Below are 23,239 nucleotides of genomic sequence, written 5' to 3'. Positions count from 1 at the left end.
GGTGGGGCAGTTAAAAAATGAAATATTCCAGTTCAGGTCGAATTGACCCAAAATGAATGGTTTTCTTGTCAGGAAAATAGTTTTTTTTTTCAAGAAATCAAAATTTTCTGACTGCATTTTCTGCTGCAAAAATCATTCTGATGGAGAATTCTGACCAGCTTTTGCAAGTTATTTCTCCTCAGATTCATCAGCTTTCTTCCTTTTCTATGTTCGTCAGCCTTTCTGTGTTTCTTCTCTTTTTGTGTTTAGTTGCCATAACTTTCTTTCTTTTGCATTTTGTCATTGTACCCCATCTCTTATTTTTCTATCTCCAGTCATCGGCGATTGTGCATTGCGCTTCATTTGGGAGGAGGTTTGTATTGACAGTTTTAATCAGTCACTCTGATGACAAAATGGTGGGAATTTTTTAGCAGTCAAAAACATTCCCAAATTGAAAATGTTTGGTTTTGGAATCAATAAAATTTCATTTTCAAACCTATTTAACCTCCAAATGGAAACAGTTAAAAACATAGTTAAAAAGAGTTTTTTAAAAAAGGAAAATAAAAAATGAAGAGAATGAAAATGAAATAAAAATTCACCATTTGGGTTTTGTTTTCAACCAGCTCTACCTGTAAAGTTCTTTAGGGGGCAGGTTCAGAGTTGCTTGCTCAGTGTCAGACCATTCTCACTGATCCCTTGGCATTGATCCCAGGTGAACAGCGTGCTGATCAACCTACCATATAGCACCAACGACAGCAAGATCTCCATATACCGGAGGGGGCAGGCAGCAGTGGTCCAGACTGACTTCGGTCTCACCGTCACCTTTGACTGGCAGGGCCAGATCACTGTCACTGCTCCAAGCACCTATGCTGGAGCCGTGTGCGGTCTCTGTGGGAACTTCAACGGGGACAAGGGTGATGAGTTGACCACGAGGGGCGGCACATTGGCCCCAAACTCAACGGTCTTTGGGCAGAGCTGGAAGGTGAAGGATATCCCCGGCTGTGTGGAGATTACCAAGGACGAGTGCTCAGATCTAGAGGCTGTTGAGAGACGCCAAAGAGGAATGAATGGGGAGTGTGGGATCCTCCTAGACAAGAGCGGCCCCTTCCGAGAGTGCCACAGCAAAGTCGACCCCGAGGGCTACTTCCAAGACTGTGTGTACGACTATTGCGTCTTCAAAGGCCAACAAGCTGTGATATGCCAGCTTATCACCAGCTATGCCACAGCCTGCCATGCTGCTGGGGTGACTATCTATGCCTGGAGGACCAACTCCTTCTGCAGTAAGTGGAAGCAGCTTGGGACCATCTTCTGGGATGAAAGTTAACGCACGAGAGAAAGAAAACAGCGTCTTTGCTCAAGGGAAAGACAAGTTGGTTGGTGTTCAGGGAAGAGGATATAAGATGTTCCTGCTCTAGGGGGTGCAGGCTCTGATCCAGCCCCAGGATTGGGGGACTGGCCAGCTCAGGGTGGGCATGGGAGATGATATGGGGCTTTTCCCCTCTAGGGGGCACCAGCTCTGATCTGACCCCAAGACAGGGGAAATAACTGACTCAGGGGCAGGGAATTGGAATTCAGGGCCTGTCGCCTGGAGAGTGCGAATTCTAATCCAGGCCCTGCCTGGGGGTGAGAAGTTGACTCAGTGTGAGTTGTCCAGGGAATGGGATATGGGGCCTGTATTTTGTGAGCATGTGAATCTCATGCAGATCCTTATTGGACAAATGAGCCTGCCACATAGCTCACGGTAATAACTGGAACTAAATACCCCTGAGTTGCCAGTGTCAGAAGAGGTCAAGAGATGAATGAACCATGGAGACTGAACTCTCCTCTGACAAGGGGTCCAACAATGACATACTGGCAAGGCATAGTATGACGGAAGTTTTCCCAGCAGCTTCCCTTACTGCATGCAACAGACTCTGTTGTCCAGGGCTGTCATCAGGCGCCCTTCTCCAGCCCTTACATTGTTACATAGTTCAGAATCCATCTAGTTCTCTTTTATGGGATGCTAACATCTTGTTGTTTCAATGGCAGGTCCCTCCTGTGCCCAAAACAGCCACTATGAGGTCTGTGCCCGGGGCTGCCAGTCGACCTGCAGCAGCCTCTACGCCCCAGTTCAGTGCTCGGCCCAGTGCTGGGAAGGCTGCGTGTGTGATGAGGGCTTTGTGCTCAGCGGTGATGAGTGTGTTCCTATATCCCAATGTGGATGTGGCTACCTGGGATTTTATTATAAGGCTGGGGAGACCTTCCACCCAACATGCCAGGAGCAGTGTGTGTGCCAGGCCAGCGGAGACGTGGTGTGTAAGGGGTTGTCCTGCCGCCCTAATGAGGAGTGCAAGCTGGTGAATGGCATCCGGAAATGCCAGCCTGTCGGATCTGCAACATGCTCCGCAGCCGGGGACCCCCACTACCTCTCCTTCGATGGGATCGCCTTTGATTTCCAAGGCACCTGCACCTACATCCTGGCCAAGAGCTGCACCAACACCGGGAACCTGACGTCCTTTGCCGTGAAGGTGGAGAATGTGCCCTGGGGCAATGGGAAGGTGTCTGTCACCAAGCTGGTGTCCGTGGAGGTCTATGGGCTCACGCTCACCCTGCTGCAGAACAAGAAGGGGCTTGTCATGGTAAGTCCTGCTCATGGTGATCCCGTGGGTTTGAAACCAGCCAAGGGGCAGCCCCAGTGATGTGGCAATGCCAAGAGGCACTTGTCTCACAGGTCAGTCATTAGAATTAACTCTCTGGGGAGACCCCAACTGGGGGTCAAAGACTGAGGGTGTGATCCTGACCTCATTGACACCAGTGTAAATCCAGAGGCCTCACGCTGAAAAAAGTGGACTATGGATTTTGAATGGTACAAGTGACACCAGAATCCAGTCCTCACCCCATTGCAGTGAGTGGATAATTGCAGATTAACCTCAGGGAACAGATCAGAATCCAGACCTGACCCTGTTACTCTGAAAGAAGTGACTGTGGTTTTACCTTGGGATCAGTGAAATGAGAATCTGGCCCTAACTTAATTCAGTTCAGTGGAGTCACTACAGATTTGCCCAGGTGTCACCAAGACCCTGTCTTGTGCCCATAACCCACCCCTACAGCATCCACTCCCCCGGCTCACAGGGAATGCTCTGTCTCTTCCAGGTAGATGGGGTGTCCCACAACCTCCCTGTGGTCGTGGCCGATGGGCAGCTCCAAGCATATCAGCACGGCGGGAACGTGCTGGTGCAAACGGACTTCGGCCTCACCGTGAGCTACGACCTGGTTTACCACGCCAGAGTCACCGTCCCAGGGAACTACCAGGGCCAGACGTGCGGCCTGTGCGGGAACTACAACGGGCGTCGGGATGACGAGTTCCTGCTCCCCGATGGCAGGGCGGCCCCTAACGTGGCAGCATTCGGTTCTGCCTGGAAAGTCCCAATCCCGGGGGTGGCCTGTGCGGACGGATGCACCGGGGACAACTGCCCGGTCTGTGAGGAGAGGAAGAAGGACATCTTCAAACAGCGCAACTACTGTGGGCTGCTCACGGCCCCCGATGGCCCCTTCGCTGCCTGCCACAGCACGGTCAGCCCCACTGTGTATTTCAACAACTGCCTCTATGATCTGTGCCTGGGCAATGGGGACTCCCAGGTCCTGTGCCAGAGTATCCACAGCTACGTGACGGCCTGCCAAGAGGCCCGGGTCACCATCCAGCCCTGGAGGAGCGCCTCCTTCTGCCGTAAGTGCCGTGATGCTGGTGTAGCACAAGGGCCTGTCCCACTTGCTCCAATGCCTCTGGGGGGTGGGGACAGCGATTCTAGGTATCTCATTCCAGGCCTCTGGGCTTCTTCAGAGACTCCTTTGGGTGGGAACCAACAACTTCATGTTCTGTTATAAAGGTGACCTGGTCCTCTCGTCCCTGCTAGAGTCTCCTCTCCTTCATGTCTGTCCCTCTAAGCTGTGGGGTGAGATCTCTCCAGCCATCAATTACTTCTCTCTCTGCTTTAGCTCTGCCCTGCCCGGCCAACAGTCACTACGAGGTGTGCGCCGACCTTTGCACCACCACCTGTGCCAGGATCACCGACGCCAGGAAGTGCCCAGACACCTGCGCCGAAGGCTGCCAGTGCGACGATGGCTTCCTCTTCGACGGCCAGGGTTGCGTTGCTCTGCAGAGCTGTGGGTGCTTCAACAAGGGGATATATTACAAGGTACCGCCCCCTGCTGGGGTATTAACTCCTATCCGTTCACTTCCTCCACGCCCTGCTCTCATCGGCCATGTTGGATCAGACCGTTGTCACTTGCCAATGGCCAATACATAAATCTCTATAGAAAGGCGAAAGGCACTAATGGTACAATTCTCTTTCCATGAACCCTGGCTCTGAAAGTGGAGTTGGGTCTAGTGGATTAGAGCAGGGTGGCCGGGAATGATAACTAATAGCTTCTGTCCCTTGCTCTGGGAGGAGAGTAGGGCCTAGTGGTTTAGAGCAAAAGGGGGCAGGGACCCAGGACTCCTGGGTTCTATAGCTAGCTCTCAAGGAGAGTGGGGTCTCTGTCAAATCAAGTCAGGGATTTTATCATTGAATTTTGGATGAGGGACTTGACAGTCAAGAGGTAAAGAAAAGAGCAAGGGGGGTGGGAGCCAGGAGTCCTGGGTTCTGTTCCTGGCTCTAGGAGAAGAGTGAGATCTAGTGAGTTAGGGACGCTGGGAGACAAGAGATGTGATTTCTGTACCCATATATGGGCTACATATAACTGAAAACTTCCTCACTGTAAAACCATATTTGTCTGGGTTACATTGTCTTAGTTCTCCTTTTTTCAAACAGCGCAACCACACGGTCCTGAAGAAGAAGTGCCAGCAAAGCTGCACCTGCATTCCTGGCCAAGGATTCACCTGTGAGGCCCACAGCTGTGCCAGTGATGAAACCTGTGAGATCAGAGATGGAGTCATGCAATGTATCAACAAAGGTAAAAGAGAGTGAGTGAAAGAAGAAGAGAGGTGATTGTAGAACTGGACATTGGAGCAGACTCAATCGAGTCACAACAGATGAGGGTCTGGCCCAAAGTAGAGTTTCTATCCTTAGATCTAGGAGGGGAGTGGGGTCAAGTGGTTAGAGTAGGGGGACTAGGAGCCAATTCTCCTGGGCTTTATCCCTAGTTCTAGGAGGGGAGTGGGATCTAATGAGTTATAAGGGTAGGAGATGGGGGGCTGGGAGGCAAGACGTGAAATCAAGTAATTGATTTTATCCTTGGCTTTTGGATCAGGGACTTGACAGTCAAGAAGTAAATAAAAATCTCCTCTGTTTCTGCCTTTTAGGTCATATGTTGAGGTCCTTACTCTATCTATTTACTTAATCCCTTCTCAAGCAGAGCTTCTATCCTGCATCTTAGCAGGAGGTTAGACTACATGACCCTTTCGGTCCCTTCTAACCATCTGATTCCATGATTCTACAGAAGCCAAGGGAATTTCTTCCTCATCAATCACTGAGCAGGGACATACAGTTTAGGTCTCTCATCTGTAGCAAACTGTCTGTCATTGACTCCTCTCTGGTTGGCCCCTCTTCCGAATGACTTTGGTGGGCCAGTTGGTTCTGGACAATAACTGAGCCTATGCTGAACCAAGCTTGCCTGGCATCTAGCTCTCACTCATGGACTCCTGGGATTTCTTCCCTTTCAGATCCTTGCAAAGTTCTGAAGTGCCGGACCAAGGAGACGTGCAAGATCGAGAACGGCCGTGCAACTTGTGTTCCCAACTTCACTGGAACCTGCTGGGGCTGGGGGGACCCGCACTATCACACCTTTGATGGGCTGAACTTTGACTTCCAGGGCACCTGCACCTACACCCTGGCCAAGTACTGTGGGACTGACCCCACCCTGGTGCCCTTCACCATCAACGAGAAGAACGACAACCGGGGGGGGAATCAGGCTGTCTCCTACGTGCGCCTGACCAACATCTATGTCTACGGGTACAACATCGCTATCTACAAGAAGGAAGTTGGGAAAATCAGAGTGAGTAGAAAATGCAAAAATGATTAGAATAAAAACATCTTCCGATCCACACCCCCAAATATATCTATCTTTGAATCCATCTCCCCTTCCATCCTCCTACATATCTATCTATCTATTCTCATACCTGTGCATCCATCCTCCCTTCCATCTCCGTACAAAGCTCTTTATCTATCCATCCCCATACACATCTATCCATCACTCTGTCTATCCCCCACAGACATCTATCTATCTATCTATCTATCTATCTATCTATCTATCTATCTATCTATCTATCTATCTATCTATCTATCTATCTATCTATCTATCTATCTATCTATCTATCCCCCACAGACATCTCTTTTTCTCTCCATCCATCCTCTCCATCCTCATGCACACATAGATAGATAGATACCAAATATATTTTGGAGAATTGCAAAATCTTTTTTGTTCCATTCATACAAAAAGGACCAATATTTTTCTTTTCAAGAATTTCCACTGAATCATGTCATTCATTTTGAAATGGGCAATTCAAATTATATTTAGAAATTTCAGAATTGAAACATTTTGGATTTTCATTGAAAAAAATCCGCTTTTTGTGGTCTCAAAGTGTCCATGAAAAGAGAAAAGATTCAAAATGCCAACATCACATAGGAATCTGAACAGCCAAGAAATGAACCGATTTTAAATGATATGCTCCAGCCCCCTAGGTCCTACCAAGCCATCAGGGCAATCTTGTCTCCATGAACCACATGGGCCACCTGGTCCCCTTGGGCCTCCCAGAATTCCTGTTCCACCAATCTCCTTAGGTCACATTGTCCCTCCAAATCACACAGGTTAACTGGTTCCTTGGATTGAGCAAACTGAAGGACAGTGATGACCAAATGCAATACAGGGCCATGGTGGTTGAACACTAGGAAGAACAAGATGATGAGGCCCAAACCCAGTACAGTGCAATGATGACCAAAACCAACACAGAAGAAGGATGAGAATGACCCAACCCAACAAAGGGTGATGAGAAATGACCACCAAGAAGAACAAGGACAACAATGACCAAACAGAAAGAAAAACAAAGATGATGATGACCAAACTCAATAATGGGCTATGATGAATGTCCATAAAAAAGAACAGAGACTACAGTGATCATACTCAGTAAATGACAGGAACAACCAAAGACAAAAACAAGGATGACCACGGCTGAACACAATACAGGGTTACAGTGATTGAACACAAAGAAGAACAAAGATGTGATGACCATGCACAAAGAAGAAGAAGGATGCTGACAGTTTGTATTCAGAGAAAACCAATAATAAAGAAGCCAAGTTTTTCATTTTGAAAAATTGTTTTCATTTAAAACATTTTGACCATCCCTCTCTCTCTCTCTCTCTCTCTCTCTCTCTCCCGCCCCCCACCCCGCTCTCTGGTTTTGTACTGCCAGCCAACACCACAGTATCCAAGCATCCTCTGCATAAAATATATACTGACAATAATAAATGCTCTGGTGAAATCCATGGAGTTTGGGGTTATTCTCTTTTTGGACTATACAAAACTCTACTTGAGGTGGGATTTTTGTGGTGAGTTGGGTGGGTTTCAAGCTGTGAATGTCGTCATTATGGTGAAAAAGCTTTATGATGGGGAGGGTCTTCCAGCATTTCCTAAAGTTGGTCAGACTCTAGATTTATCTATTCTGCACTGGGAATACGTTCCACAGCCAGGTCCCTTGGACAGAGAACATTTTATCCCTGAGGACTCAAGTGCTTAATTCTGGGCTTTCTAATCTTTATTGTCCCAGAGGAGCAGAACTCTTGTAATAGGTGAGATGAAAAGAGAAATAACCACTGTTTTTTATCTCCTGTCTCTAGATCAATGACGTGACCACCAGCTTGCCGGTGACCCTTGAAGACGGTAAAATCAAGCTCTACCAGAGCGGTCTCAATGCTATCCTGCAGACAGACTTTGGTCTGCAGGTGTCGTATGACTGGAATTGGCACCTGATCATCACCCTCCCCAGCAGCTATTATGGGGCCATGTGCGGCCTTTGTGGGGATTTCAACCAAAACCATGGAGATGACATGACATCACCCAACGGTACCAGATTCTCCTCCATCGTGGATTGGGCCAAGGGCTGGAAAGTCAAAGACCGGGACCCTTTCTGCTGGGATGTTTGCAAAGGGAAATGCCCAACGTGCGATGAGAGCAAGAAGGAGACCTATGGGGGCAATGAATATTGTGGTTTGATCAGCAAAGCACCGGGAGGGCCCTTCAGAGAGTGTCACCCCAAAGTGAGCCCGGAGGACATTTTTGACAGCTGCATCTACGACGTGTGTCTGAACGGGGGAGCCAAGAACATCCTGTGCCAGGCGCTGGAGGCCTACGCAGCCATCTGCAAGAAACAGGGCATCACCGTCTATGACTGGAGGACACCATCCGGCTGTGGTGAGCTCTGTGCTTTGGTTTCTTTATTGACAAAAGCAGCAATAAAACAAGCCAATCTACTTACTCTACTGCTTGAGAAGATGTTGAGGGGGCTTAGCATCAGGCAGATAATCTTAGATACTGCACCTTGGCAACTAGGCACTATGGGGATGTGTCCATTAGAAATCCCGAGAACAGACTAGATAGATTGACAATGGATAGACACATGGGTTTGGTAGATTAGATTAGAGAAAGAGAAAGACTCAGTATATTGTAGGGAGGAATAGATGGATTGCATGGTTAGGGAGATTAAATGGATTTAATGGCTGGATGGATGGATTTGATGCACAGGGAGATTAAATCGATTAGAGGTAAAGATTGGTAGATTAGACATTAGACAGATGGATGGATAAATTAAATGGATTAGGTTACAGATGAGACAGGTACTCATGGGTGTACACATCAGATGTGTGGTGTACACACTCATGGGTGTAAACATCAGGTATACACATTAGATGGAGGCATGGGAGACAGAAAATGACTGACTGATCAGTAAGGAGAATTTCCATCCCATGGGAAATTCTGATGTTTTAATATTTCCATTTGTCCCCGAATGGGCCCAAAATGTCAAAACATTGATGTTCTGAAAAAAATTTAAATTAAAAAATGTCCAAATGAAATAGTTAGATAGAAACAAACATTATGTTATTCCTAAATCAAACATTTCAGATTGGGGTTCTGAAAGGAAACATTTTATTTCACATCAACATTAATCTCTGCACCTGCCTGAGCAGCCACATGGGAGCTGTAGTTCCGGACTCCTTATACTCTGATTCTCTCCTATGGGCATTGCTCCCTGACCATCTCTCATGATGCAGATTGGTCTCTCTCTGCCCCATTATGGACCACAAGAATTCTGCCATTTCTTTTTAAATTTCCCACAGAAATTTTAAATTTTGACATTGTCTGATGGAAAAATTTTTTTTTCAAGCTTTTTCAGCCAGCACTATTAGATAATTGCATAAAATCATACAACTGGAAGGGACCTTGAGAGGTCATCTAGTCCGGTCCTCCGCACTCAAGGCAGGAATCAGCATGGACAAGCTGGTTGGAGCATGGTTAAGGAATCATCCCTGAGCAGCTAAGTTCCCTGTAAGCTGCGCAGCCGCACGGCCGCAAAGTAGGCTAGCAAGGGCCGCGCAGGTGAGGAGAGGTGCCCCTCCCCCGGTCCGGCCCGGCTCAGCCCCGCTGGAGCTGCCATGGCTGGAGAGAGGCTCCTCTGACTCGGCCCTGAGCTGCTGCAGTGAGAGAGGGCTTGAGGGAGTCCTCTCTCCCCACCGCAGCCCTGGGGCAGCCTGCACCCCAAACCTCCAATCCCCAGCCCCACTCCAGAGCCCTCATCCCCCCACACCAGAACCCCAGCCCTGAGCCTCCTCCCGCACCCCAATCCCCTCATCCCCAGCTCCACCCTAGAGCCTGCACCCCCAGCCAGAGCCCTCATCCCCCCACACCCGAACCCCAGCCCTGACCCCCCTCCCGCACCCCAATCCCCTCCTCCCCGGCCCCACCCTAGAGCCCGCACCCCAGCCAGAGCCCTCATCCCCCCACACCCGACCCCCAGCCCCGAGCCCCCTCCCGCCCCCCCATCCCCTCCTCCCCGGCCCCACCCTAGAGCCCTCACCCCAGCCACAGCCATCACCCCCCACACCCCAACCCTCTGCTCCAGCCCTGAGCCCCCTCCCACACTCCAAACCCCTCAGGCCCAGCCCCACAACATGAATTTTGTTGTGTGCACCAATATGGAGGTGATGCATTCCACACATGGTGGGAAAAATTGCTAATTACCATTTTATCAATGACTTAGATGCAGGAGGGTGCAAAAGGGGGGGCAAAAGGGTCAGCACGCGAGCTCCTCCAGCCCCCAGGGCCCTGGCAGGGTGAGCATGCTCTCCTCCAGTGCTGGAACCCCGATGAGAGCTGACAGTTCCTTTGTCCCTGGGACCCCAGCGGGGGCACAGAACTTGCCCCTCCAAAAATGCTGGAATCTAAATTCCTATGCACGCCCCTGCCCAGAAGAAAACATCAAATCATCACTGATCAAGTTTGCAAATGACACAAAAGTTGGGGGAGTGGTAAATAAAGAAGAGGACAGGTCACTGATTCAGAGCAATCTGGATTGCTCGGTAAACTCAGTGCAAGCAAATTATATGTGTTTTAATACAGCTGAATGTAAATATGTAAATCTAGGAACCAAAAATGTAGGCCAGACTTACAGGAGGAGGACTTGATCCTGGGAAGCAGTGACTGTCAAAAAGATTTGGGGGTCACAGTGGATAATCAGCTGAACATGAGCTCCCAGTGTGATGCTGTGGCCAAAAGAACTAATGCAACCCTGGGATACATAAAGAAGGGAGCAGAGAAGTAATTTCACCTCTAGATTTGGCATTGGTGTGATTGCTGCTGGACTCCTGTGTCCAGTTCTGGTGCCCACAGTTCAAGAAGGATGTTGATAAATTGGAGAGGGTCAGAGAAGAGCTAGGAGAATGATTAAAGGATCATTTGTAGTGCTTTATAGTGAGAGACTCAAAGAGCTCCACTGATTAAGCTTAACAGTGGTTAAGGGTTGACTTGATTACAGTCTATAAATATCTAAATGGGGAACTAATATTTAATAATGGGCACTTCAGTCTAGGAGATGAAGTTATAACACACCCCGACAGCTGGAAGGTGAAGCTAGACAAATTCAGATGGGAAATAAGGAGTAAATTTTTAACAGTGAGAGTAATTGACCATTGGAACAATTTGATAAGGTGCATGGTGGATGCTCCATCACTGACAATTTTTAAATCAAGATTGGATGTTTTTTAACAGATTTTCTGTAGGGTTTATTTTGGGGATGTTCTCTGGCCTGTGGATGATCACAATGGTGCCTTCTGGTATTAAACTCGGTAAATGTAGCCTACACTTAGAAGACCACGGTTCCAATCCCTGTTCTTCCAGCTGCTTCCTGTGTGACTTTGACAGGTCATTTCTTCTGTTTCCATGTGTACAATGGGGATAACAGCACCAATCAATCTCCTAGAGCTGGAAGGTACCTTGAAAGGTCATCAAGTCCAGCTCTCTGCCTTCACTAGCAGGACCAATTTTTGCCCCAGATCCCAAAGTGGCCCCCTCAAGGATTAAACTCACAACCCTGGGTTTAGCAGGCCAATGCTCAAACCACTGAGCTATCCCTCCCCTGTCTCACAAGGAGGAGGGAGGGTAAATATATTACATATCATGAGCTGCTCAGAGAGTATAGCAATGTGTGCTATATAATTACCTAAAATAGGCAGATAGTCTCTCATGCAGTGGATTTACTGATTTATTGGATTATATGGCTTGATTAGATAAATGGATTTTTTAATGGATGGATTGAATGCTTTAGAGAAGTGTCCCTCAACCATTGAGTCATGACACCCCCCTACCCCTCAGCAGAAGTCACAAAAGACAATTAAGGGGTCTTGGGAGGCATTGAGCATTTTATTACAATCAAAAGTAAAGACAATCTCACTTTCTCCTCCCCCTGTGCATCCTAACGCTTCAAGGTCAAGTATGCTCGGCCAACCTTTGGAAACACTTCCACGTTATGTAGCTGTATCATTGTATTCATCAATATATTTTTTGCTCTTACCAGTAAATGTAAGGAGGTTGTGAAAACGAATGACTTCAAATACGGGGTTGTCAATATTGTGTAAGAGGGATGTAACTGAGGAACAGAAGAGAGGGATGGATTTGCTGGGTGGATTGGATGGAAGAGAGGGATGAATCAGAAAGAGATGGAAAGGTGAGATCCATCCAAAATACTACCTGGAAATACAGGATCTACTTAACCGCTTGACTTCAGTGGCACAGGTGCTGAGTCCTAGGCCATCTGGCGTCGGTGGGGCTTCCAGGTGAGGCCTTGACAAGTGAGGGCTAATCTGCTCTGGGTGCACTTTGCAGATCTTCTTGGGTTTTCTATAAGAACAGAACATTTCCCTGCTCTCCCAGCTAGCAAACAGCCTTCCCTAACTGGGTTGTTCACTGTGCTGGGCTCCTGAGGTGGCCTTAGTGTGGCTGCTTGTACATCGGGCCTGTGATATAGAGGATGCCGATTGCACATTAGAATTTGTCTCTGGCTCTTGCTGCATCTAAGAAGGTGGTTTTTAGTTCATTTCCTATGATGTTAAATCTCTCCATCTCTGACCCCCTCCTAGTCCTGCCCTGCCCTGAGAACAGCCACTACGAGGCCTGTGGAAACGCCTGCCCAGCCAGCTGCTCTGACCGAACTGCCCCCTCCTCCTGCCAGGAGCCCTGCGTGGAGACCTGCCAGTGTGACAACGGTTATGTCCTGAGTGCTGGCCAGTGTGTCCCCGTGGGGAGCTGTGGCTGTGACTACAATGGCCGCTACTATAAACCCAACGAGGAGTTCTGGGCTGATGAGAACTGCCGCTCTCGGTGCAGATGTGACCCCAGCCTGGGCATGGTGGTTTGCCAGGAGACCAGCTGCAAGGCCAGTGAGAGATGCGCCGTGATCAACGGGGTCCGTGACTGCCACGCAATCAGCTACTCCACGTGCACAGCCTCTGGGGACCCTCATTACACCACCTTTGACGGGAAAAAGTACGATTTCATGGGCACCTGCATCTACCAGCTGGCTAGGGTCTGCTCCGAGGACCCCACGCTCACCCCATTCAACATCAAGGTGGAGAATAACAACCGTGGCAACAAGGCCGTGTCCTACACCAAAACGGTGACCTTGGAGGTGTACGGCAGAAGCATCACTGTGAGCCAGCAATATCCCCGCAAGATCAAGGTAGGGACGGAGAGCCACAGGACTACTTGGGGAGCTGTGAGCAGGAACTCTTCCTGTTGATACATTGCCCCTGATTTCAGCCCCCACTGTAGAACCATGTCTTGTGTCCACTGTCCACTGAGCTGGTGGGTGTATGGGAAGTAACCGAGTGCCCCTTTGTGAATATATAATGAATGATTTTCTCCTCCCTGTAAGTGCAGTTATGTCATTGTAACTCCTCTGCACTCAAACAACTTACTCATTTAGCTGGGGATTGGGCCCAATTGACTCCAGTGGAGCTATGGCCGATTCATGCTACTGTGATATCTGGCCCCATTGACTCCAGAGGAATCAACAGCCCTAAAAGCTTCCTCTGCTAAGGTGCTTGACCCTGATTTCTGTTGTGCTAAGGCCTTTTGCACTGCTCTGCCAGCCAAAGCTGAAATAAATTGCCCTTATCCCGCCCAAGAGGTGTGAAAGGGACTTAGTGTAACTGGGAATTCAGACCTTCACCATCCCTGACACGTCTTTTCTATACGAATAGCATCTTTGTGGACTGGGGGAGGGATAGCTCAGGGTTGTGAGTTCAATCCTTGAGGGGGCCATTTAGGGATCTGTGGCAAAAATCTGTCTGCGGATTGGTCCTGCTTTGAGCAGGGGGTTGGACTAGATACCTCCTGAGGTCCCTTCCTATGATTCTATCCTTCTACATTCTCTCAGGACTAGACCCCACACCCCTTGCAGATCCAGGGATAGAACCCAGGAGTTCTGGATCCCCACTCTCTGCTTGCAGTGTTCATTCAAAATTAAGCCTCGGTCCTGCCACATCTGTTCCAGGTGGATGGAGTCTTCATGGACCTGCCGTTCTACCAAGAGGAGAAGCTACAGGCCTACGTCAGTGGATCCCACATCGCCATCAAGACCGCCTTTGACCTGACGGTGACCTTCGACGGGAGCAGCCTGGTCCGGGTCACCGTGCCCAACACCTACACCAACGCCCTCTGCGGCCTCTGTGGCAACAACAACCAAACTGCCAGTGACGACCTGACCATGAGGGACGGGAGCCGGGCGGCCAACGCCATCCAGTTTGCAGAGAGCTGGAAGGTGGGGGAGGTCCCTGGATGCTTGCCCAGTTGCACCAAGGACTGCCCAGTCTGCAGTGAGGCTCAGAGACAACCCTACAAGGGAGATGGATACTGCGGGGTCATCACCAGAGGGAACGGGCCGTTCAGAGAGTGCCATGAGGTCATCGACCCAGCCCCCTTCTTTGACGACTGCGTCTTTGATACCTGCCAGTACAAGGGTCACCGTGACGCTCTCTGCAGCGCGATCAGTGCCTATGTGACAGCCTGCCAGGCCAAGGGCATCCAGATAGGGCAGTGGAGATCGGCCTCATTCTGCAGTGAGTGTTGCTAATTGACTTCGCTTTATGTGTGTGTAGTGTGCATGTGCAGCACCCTCTACAGAGTGGGTTCAGAATGGCTCAGCCATGTGTCCTGACTCCCAGCCCACACTGCTTTAACCCTCTAGACCTGACCGCCCTTTCACATCTGGGATACAACCCAGGAGATCTGACTCCCAGCCTCCCTGCTCTAACCACTAGACTCCAATCCCCTCCCAGAACTAGGAATAGAACCCAGGAGTCCTGGCTCCCAACTCCACCAGAACAATCCTATTCTAAGTGATGTGAATTGAGAGAGATTTCCTTCAACTTACCTTTGCATTTCTTCTTTCTCTCGTCCCTATCTGCACGTTCGCTCTGATCTTCTCCTGCAGGTGCCACCTGCCCTCGTAACTCCCACTACGAGCTCTGTGGGAACAGCTGCCCTGCCACCTGCCATGGCCTCTCGGCACCGGACGGCTGTGATGCTCCCTGTGCTGAAGGGTGTTTCTGTGACGCCGGGTTCCTCCTGAGCGGAGACCGGTGCGTCCCCGTCGCGCAGTGCGGCTGTGTGCACCAGGGCAGGTACTACAGGAAGGGAGAGGAGTTCTACGCCAGCGCCTCCTGCCAGGAACGGTGCCGGTGCAAAGACAACGGGGTCGTCGAGTGCCAGGAGGCCTCCTGCGGAGCCAATGAGCAGTGCAGGGTGGAGAATGGAATCCTAGGCTGCCACGCCATGGGCTGCGGCAAATGTGTGGTGTCTGGTAATCGACACTATCTGACCTTTGATGGACGGGCCTTTGATTTCCAGGGCACTTGCACTTACAGCTTAGCCAGAGTGTGCAGCAGTGACGCTGGGCTGGCAAACTTCTCCGTGGTGGTAGAAAATGAGAGCTACGGTAATGGGCAAGTGTCAGTGGCACGGCTGGTGGTGGTCTCCGTTCATGGTTACACCGTCACCATGGAGAGGGGAAGGAAGTGGAAAGTCACGGTAAGTCCCTCTTTGACATTATTCTCATTGTAGCCTAGAGCAATGGCTCCCAGCCTTTCCAGACTACTGTACCCCTTTCAGGAGTCTGATTTGTCTTGTGCACCCCCAGGTTTCACTCACTTAAGAATGACTTGCTTGCAAACTCACGCATAAAAATACAAAAGTGTCACAGACACACTAGTACTGAAAAATCTCTCCCCTTTTTTACCATAAAATGATAAAATAAATCATTTGGACTATAAATATTGTATGTACATTTCAGTGTATAGTATAGAGAGCAATAGAAACAAGTCACTGTCTGTCTGAAGTTGTAGGTTGTACTGACTTCACTAGTGTTTTTTATATAGGCTGTTGTAAAACTGGGCGAATATCTAGATGAGTTAATGGACCCGGTGGAAGACCTCTGCGTACCCCTGGTTGAGAACCACTAGCCTAGAGTGACTAACACTGTGTGTTGTAACCAGGACACAGCTGCTGAGTCCCCACTAGTGATGGGTGAATTTCCCTCTCATTGGCACAGGTGGACGGGGAGCTCTACACTCTCCCGCTGGCTATGAACGATGGGAAACTTCAGATCAACCAGGAGGGGAACAACATCATTGTCCAGTCTGCCTCTGGCCTCAAAGTCCTTTATGACACCTCCTATTATGTCCTAGTCTCCATCCCCAGCTCCTACAAGGGACACGTGTGCGGCTTGTGCAGCAACTTCAACGGCGACAAGAACGACGACTTCCTGCTGCCCAGTGGGAAGAGCACCCAGAACGCGGATGAGTTCGGGGCCTCCTGGAAGGTGCCTGTTGATGGTGCCACGTGCACCGATGGCTGTGGGGAAAGGTGCCCGGTCTGTGATGAAGCTCAGACAAAGCCGTACCAGGCTGACAGCTCCTGTGGGTTGATCAAAGCGACATCAGGTCCCTTTAAATACTGTCACTCGCTGGTCAGCCCTACCGAGTATTTCAACCATTGTCTCTATGACATGTGTGCTGCCAATGGAGCAAGAGAAATCCTCTGCCAGAGTATCCAGGCCTACACGGCCGCGTGCCAAGCAGCTGGAGCCATAGTCAGTGCCTGGAGAACAGCCTCCTTCTGCCGTAAGTTTACAGAACAATCTACAGCCTGCTCTTATCTTCAGCTGTATTTGCAGCTAGTGATATGTGGTATCACAATCTCTCTGCTTGTCAGATACCTTTGCGAGGAGTGAGTAGCTGGGTTGGGAGCATGCTGCAGGGGTGGGATGGCTGAGGCAGGGCTGGTCTACACTACACCTAAAAATTAGATTGACCTAGCCACATCGCTCAGGGCTGTGAAAATTACACACCCTGTGTGACATAGCTAGGTCGACCTAACTCCACTGTAGACACAGCTGTGTTGAGGGAAGAATTCTTCCATTGACCGAGCTATCATATCTCAAAGAGGTAGATTAACTACATGGATGGGAGAGCCCCTTCAGTTGATGTAGGACGCATTTACACCAGGGTGCTACAGCAGAATAGCTGCAGTGCTGTAGCTGTGCTGCTGTAGCTGCTGTAGTGCAGACATAGCCTCAGTTTTTCATTCGTTTCTCATTTGCTTCTATCTCTCCAGCTTTCACCTGCCCAGCCAACAGCCACTACGAGCTGTGCACTAGATCCTGTGATTTCACATGTGCTGGCTTGTTCTCCCCTGCCCAGTGCACTGCGAAATGCTTTGAAGGCTGCCAGTGCGACGCCGGCTACGCATTCAATGGGGAAACATGCACGTCCATGGAAGGATGCGGCTGCGTGCGTGACGGACGCTACATCAAGGTGGGTGCTGGGATATGAGTCGGCTGTCATCCTCGATGCTGTCATTTGGCATTGGATGCCCTTGTAGGTGTGGGATTGTCCCAGCTTCCCACTGGGAGTTACAGTGATTGTGTGTCTGTGCCCTTCAGTGCAGCGAGACATAAAACCTACAGCTAGGTCCTGCCTTCAGTCACCCATGTGACTTCTGCTGCACTCAGTGGCATTGGGTTAGAGGAGCATCCAAACACCTGCCCTGTGTGATCCTTGCATGTGGAAATGAAACTATGCCATGCGCTAGGGATTCATCACAGGAAAACCGTGGGACTGGATGGAAAATGGGATATGGAGCCTTTCCCCACTAGAGGGTGCTGGATCTGATCCGGCCCAGCGCTGGACACTGGCTGGCTTAGGGGGTAGGGAAAGGGACATGTTGCCTTTCCCCTCTAGGGGGCTGCAGGTCTAATCCTGACCCCAGTTAGGGTAAATGACTGGCTTGGAGGATGGGGAATGGGACAGGTCCTTTCCTGTCTAGGAATTTCATAAACTTATCATGCTCCATCTTCAACCCAGTCAGGAAGCACTTCACACCACACACAGTCAACCTGTGGAAGTCGCTGCCAGAAGATGTTGCGAAGGCCAAAACTATACCTTGGCTATTTGCCAAGATTTTCAGGGCCTCAACCCCATGCTCCGGGTTGTCTCTAAGCCTCTGACTGCCAGAAGCTGGGAGTGGATGACAGGGGATGGATCATGCACTAATTGCCCTGTTCTGTTCATTCTCTCTCCAGCATCTGGCACTGGTCACTGCCAGAGACAGAGTATTGGGCTAGATGGACATTGGTCTGACCCACTATGGCCATTCTGATGTTCTCACTCGAGTTCAGTGGTTCTTTCAGCCCAGGTTGGCTGACCCATCCGGGGGTGGGGTGGGGTGGGGGTTGGGGTGGACCCTGGGTGCTGTTCACTCTCAGGCTGGTAACAGGCACTTTGCCATGAAGACACAGGCTAAATCACTGATAGCCCTCCTGTGCCACAATTCACGGGAAGAATTCCAGTGTCATGGACTCAGAGGGACTGGTCTATGTGCCAGCCTGTAACTAGTCCCTTGGGGTGACCCCTTTAGTGTGCCGGGCCCCAAGGACCCACACAGCTCCACAGGGGCAGGCCCATGGCCCCGTGAGTCCACAACTGGCCCTTTGGGCACCAGTGATCCCTTGTCTCTCCATGGCTCCCTGCAGCGAGTCCAGCCAAGCCGGACTCCTGTGGGAGTTTTGTTCCTATCTCTTCAGGGTGCAAAGCCCTCAGTGAGAATTTGCAGTGACACCAGGAGGACACCAGGAGGCCCTGGCTACAGCATCTGAAAGGCCTTGGGTTAGCACAGAGAAGCAAAGGTCACGGCAGAGTTCAGGCTGGCTAACGCCCGGGCTTCCTTCAGTCATGCTGCCGGAGGAACCATGTCGCTTCCTTTCCTTGGCTCTGTCCCTTTGTCTCCATCCCAGGAGAGAGCCCCTGTGAGCTAAGCTCTTCACCCAGCCACCCAGCACCTTTCCCCTTCATTCTCCAGCTCAGGGCCTTTGCTCTGCTTCCTTGCAGCTAAATTCCCGTCTTTGGTAGTTGGTCAGTGCAGGTTTCCATTGGGTTCCCATTGTCTCTTCCAGACCCTCTGTTCACATGCCTAGACTTTATTCCATTTGTTAATGACTCTAGCCTCCAGCCAGGTGGCTACATGAGTCCAAAACCTCACCCCTTCCCTTTATACAGTACAAAGCGCCGAGGGAAACTGAGGCGCACAGAGACCTGATAAAATATTACCAAAATTCCCACATTTATTGCAGCAGAAAGCACCACAGGATATGCCCCCAGAAGTCCCAGTGGCACGCACGGTGGAGCTCAGCACCAGGGGGGACAGAGTAATTTGGGTAGGGGTTTGCGGTGTGACTGCTCAGACCTGGGCTAGGCTACCCCAGAGAAAGAAAGATCTCCCAAGATAACTCTGCAGTAGACATACCTTTTGGGGCAGGGACTGTCTCTCACTATTTATACATACAGCACCCAGCGGAATGGGACCCTGACCTCGGCAGGTTACTGTAATTTAAATAATCAAAGGGAGCTCTGAGTTGATCCCATCCTGGGAATTTTCTTCTGCTGCTTTTCTGTAACAAAGTTGTTTGGGAATTTCCCTGCAGGCCGGGGAGAGCATCATCTCCGGCGCTTGCTCCGAGAAGTGCACCTGCCAGGCCTCAGGCGGGCTCGTCTGCGAGCCACACAGCTGCCCCAACAAAGAGATCTGTGCGCTCCAGGATGGGGTGCGCGGCTGCGTGAAGCAGGAAGGCCGGTGCACACTGCTCCCCGGAGCCCAGCTCACCTCCTTCGACGGCGCTTCGGGAGGAGATCTGCACAGTGGCGCTTACGAGCTGGCCTCTCTCTGCAACGACAGCGCCCCCTCCTGGTTTAGGGTGGTGGTGGACATCAGGGCATGCAGCGACGGAGCAACAATGGCTGGGACAACCACCTACATTTTCTTCCGAGATGCTTTCATAGCTGTGAAAAGGAACAAGGAGACCTGGGTAAGAGGGGACCATGTTAGAACAGCCTGAGTCAAAGGGGCAGGAAGTTCATTCAGCTGCCACCAAAATGATGAAAAGACTAGAAATTACAGTGATGTTGATCCTAATCACTGGGGCTGATCTGGGCATCTCAAAGCTCAATTCATTCAGCCTCATGAACCCTCGGTTTTGACAGGATGTGGTGTACAGACTTGGGGGGATGACATGAGTTATTGATGAACAATTATTCAGTAGCAAAGACTGAACTAGAACCCAGGAGTCCTGAATTTCCCCTGTTCTAACCCACTAGAGCCCACTCTCCTCCCAGAGCTGGGGCTGCAATCCAGGAGTCCTGACTCCCAGCCCCCCTCACCCCTGCTGTGTCCCACCTCAAAGGTTGGAGGAGATGCAGGGAACTGCTCTAGGAAGGGTCTCTGTGAACCAGTAGGTTCCCTGGGAGAGATCCCTCCATTCACTGGGGCAGCTGTCCATTGTGGGAAAGACCACCCCCTCCATGGGGGGACCTGTCCATTGGGGGGAGGCGAGATTGCCCCCTGGGGAGAGAGGGAGGAATCAGAGTCAGTATCATGGTGTCACATTCAGAACTCAGTAAACTGAACAGCTGTTTGCAGTGTTGTTGTAGGCGTGCTGGTCACAGGATATTAGAGAGACAAACTGGGTGAGGTGATACCTTGTGTTGGACCAACGTCTGTTGGTGGAAGGAAGGAGCTTGCGAGCTGTACACGCCTGAAGAAGAGCTCTGTGTAGCTTGAAAGCTTGTGCTGCTACCAACAGAAGCTGATCCCATAAAAGATATTAGCTCACCCACCTTGTCTCTCTCTTGATTGCCTGCCGTCATTGATGCAAATAAGTGCAGGTATCATTAATCAAATATGTAAATTAAGGTATTAAACATTTGCATAAAATCTCTACAGTTCTTTTTGCACTAAGAAACACTGTTGCTCACAGGTCAATAACATTGAAATCAGGAGGGACTTTAGCCAATCAAGTTGCCTATGCAAATCAGTGCACCTTGATTGGGTATTGACAGAATTGGAAAAAGTTGCTCTCCAGAGCACTGTTTATTGATTGGCTTCTCTGTCAGTCATAGTGTTTTCTGCACCTCTCAGTCTAAGACTATTGGCTTTTGTTTTGCCCCATACGCTCTAGTCCCCCTTGCCTTATAATGGGGCCCATAGTCACTAGACCCCATTGCTTTTTATTGTGACTCATAGACTCTAGATCCCCTTACCTGGTATTGGGGCCCATGGACTCTAGATCTCATAGCCTTAGGATGGGGCCTACAGACTCTAGATCCTGTTGCCATGTAACGTGGCCTATGGACTCTAGTTCAGCTCCTGGCCTATTTCATTCACCTCCACATTCCCCAGCTCTCCTCTGACCTATGTCTCTGTGTTCCAGGTGAACGGGCGCCTGGTGCAGCTGCCAGTGGACGTCTCCGATGCCGTGTCTGTGAGCAGCTCTCAGGGGGGTGTGGCCGTGGTCCAGGCCTCGGGGATGCAGGTTCTGTTCAGTCCCAGTGGGGGGGTGACGGTGAGAGTCAGCGAGAGCCTGGCTAACAAGCTGTGTGCGTCCTGCGGGAACTTCAATGGCGACGTCTCCGACGACCTGCAGTTGCCCAGCGGGAAGGTCGCAGGAAACATTGCTGAGGTCATCGATGCCTGGAAGGCCAGAGACTTCTCTGGGTGGTGAGTGGCTCTGCAGATGCTGCCCTTTCCATGATCTTTCTATGATGGTCTATAGGTACCTCCCTGGGGAGGAAAGTGGTTGAAATTCCCTGGCTTGTGCTGACTAGATGATCTAGTCCAGGGGTGGGCAAACCACGGCCCACGGGCCGGATCCGGCCCCTCAGGGCTTTGGATCCGGCCCGTGGGATTGTCCCCCGTGGTGCTGCAGGCCCCACACCGGTCTCAGAAGTGGCCGGCACCACTTCTCTGCAGCCCCCCAGGGGCGGGGGGGCAGAGGGCTCCATGTGTTGCCCTTGCCGCCAGGCACTGCCTCCCGCAGCTCCCATTGGTTGGGAACGGGGAACCATGGCCAATGGGAGCTTTGGAGGAGGTACCTGGAGGCGCAGCAAGGGCAGCGCATGCGGAGCCCTCCACCCCCCTTCCCCCAGGGGCCACAGCGCTTTCCGGAATGGCGCAGCGTGGGGCCAGGGCAGGCGTGCAGGGAGCCTGCCCTGGCCCTGGTTCGCACCGCTGCCACCCCAGAGCCGCTTTAGGTAAGTGGCACGGGCCGGAGCCCGAACCCCTCCTTCACCCTGCCCCCCAACTCCCTGTCCTAAGCCCTCTGCCTGCACCTCCCACCCCTCCTGCACCCCTACCCCCTGCCCTGAGCCCCCTCTCACACTCGGCACCCCTCCTGCACGCCAACCCCCTTCTGAGCTCCCTCATATGCCCTGCACCCCTCCTCTGCCCTAATCCCTTGCCCTGAGCCCCTTCCAGCACACCACACCCCCTCCCACATCCCATACTCCCTCTTACACCCCAACCCCCGTCCCGGCCTTGCATAAAATTTCCCCACCCAGATGTGGCCCTCGGCCCAAAAAGTTTGCCCACCCCTGATCTAGTCCCTTCTGGCCTTAAAATCTATGAATCAATTGCAAAGGAATTTTCCCAGTCCTGAAGGAGGCTGACTAACTCCTCTCCTGTTTTTGTCTTTTAGTGACGTCTAAACAAAATCCTGGCTGCTGAAGTATCTTCCCTCCCTGGAATGAACCCCGCTGCCATCTTAACTAGGAATTGCTCATAGGGCCATAACTGTAGCCCTCGTGACTTTCTGTGTCCTCTAGGGTATTTAATGAGGAAAAAGACTTTGTTCTGATTGTCAATAAAAACAAATAAACCTGTGGATATGTGAAGCAATAAATTCATTTTTGCAAACTTCATCCTGTGATTTTATTATAGCAGCCTGTTTCTTTCTATCTTAAGGTAATTTCAGAGGAAGAGAACAAGACAGTCTTTTTGTTCCGTGTCTGTACAGCGCTGAGCACAATAGAGTGAAATTGCCATACAAATAGTTAACAATAATAATAGTGCATCCTGCTACTAAAACTTGTTAGTGTAAGCAGAGTCAGGATGAGCTCTACCCTGACATCTGGTGGTAGATTATGGGGAGTGCAGAAAGAAGTTTCAAGTATTTGCATTAGCATTTCAGTTATTTGCATTGGCACTCCCACCCCACTTAGCATACCGCACAGCAGCCTGGGATGGTTATTTTCACAGCTGTGGGAGCCCCAATTTCGTTGTTATTGGGGCAGGAGCAATAAAATGTTGTCATCCCGATTAAGTAAATGAGGAACTACAAAACTGTCTTATGATAGAGGGTTTCATTGTCAACTAAATAGCACTTGCTAGACAAGGGACATGGGTTCCAAAA

The 23,239-nt window shown here is 50.5% G+C and overlaps 1 protein-coding gene across 1 annotated transcript in view; it reads left to right on the top strand.

The window, feature by feature from the left end:
- LOC120390532 (IgGFc-binding protein-like) overlaps positions 1-22,706 on the top strand; it is a 49,801-nt gene extending 27,095 nt beyond the window's left edge. The window contains exons 7-21 of the mRNA XM_039513261.1: positions 692-1,259; positions 2,008-2,597; positions 3,112-3,685; positions 3,955-4,154; positions 4,770-4,911; positions 5,621-5,952; positions 7,791-8,364; positions 12,582-13,180; positions 13,997-14,561; positions 14,936-15,531; positions 16,052-16,622; positions 17,116-17,315; positions 19,481-19,861; positions 21,263-21,549; positions 22,526-22,706. Of these exons, the coding sequence (XP_039369195.1) occupies positions 692-1,259; positions 2,008-2,597; positions 3,112-3,685; positions 3,955-4,154; positions 4,770-4,911; positions 5,621-5,952; positions 7,791-8,364; positions 12,582-13,180; positions 13,997-14,561; positions 14,936-15,531; positions 16,052-16,622; positions 17,116-17,315; positions 19,481-19,861; positions 21,263-21,549; positions 22,526-22,535 (6,189 nt within the window). The 3' untranslated portion in view covers positions 22,536-22,706. The remainder of the gene's footprint in view (positions 1-691; positions 1,260-2,007; positions 2,598-3,111; positions 3,686-3,954; positions 4,155-4,769; positions 4,912-5,620; positions 5,953-7,790; positions 8,365-12,581; positions 13,181-13,996; positions 14,562-14,935; positions 15,532-16,051; positions 16,623-17,115; positions 17,316-19,480; positions 19,862-21,262; positions 21,550-22,525) is intronic.
- The last annotated feature ends 533 nt before the right edge of the window (positions 22,707-23,239 follow it).

This window comes from Mauremys reevesii, linkage group 24, assembly GCF_016161935.1.
Source record: "Mauremys reevesii isolate NIE-2019 linkage group 24, ASM1616193v1, whole genome shotgun sequence".
Classification (NCBI taxonomy): Eukaryota; Metazoa; Chordata; order Testudines; family Geoemydidae; genus Mauremys; species Mauremys reevesii.
The sequence above is the reverse complement of the archived record's forward strand: the minus strand, read 5'-3'. Positions and strand labels throughout refer to the sequence as shown.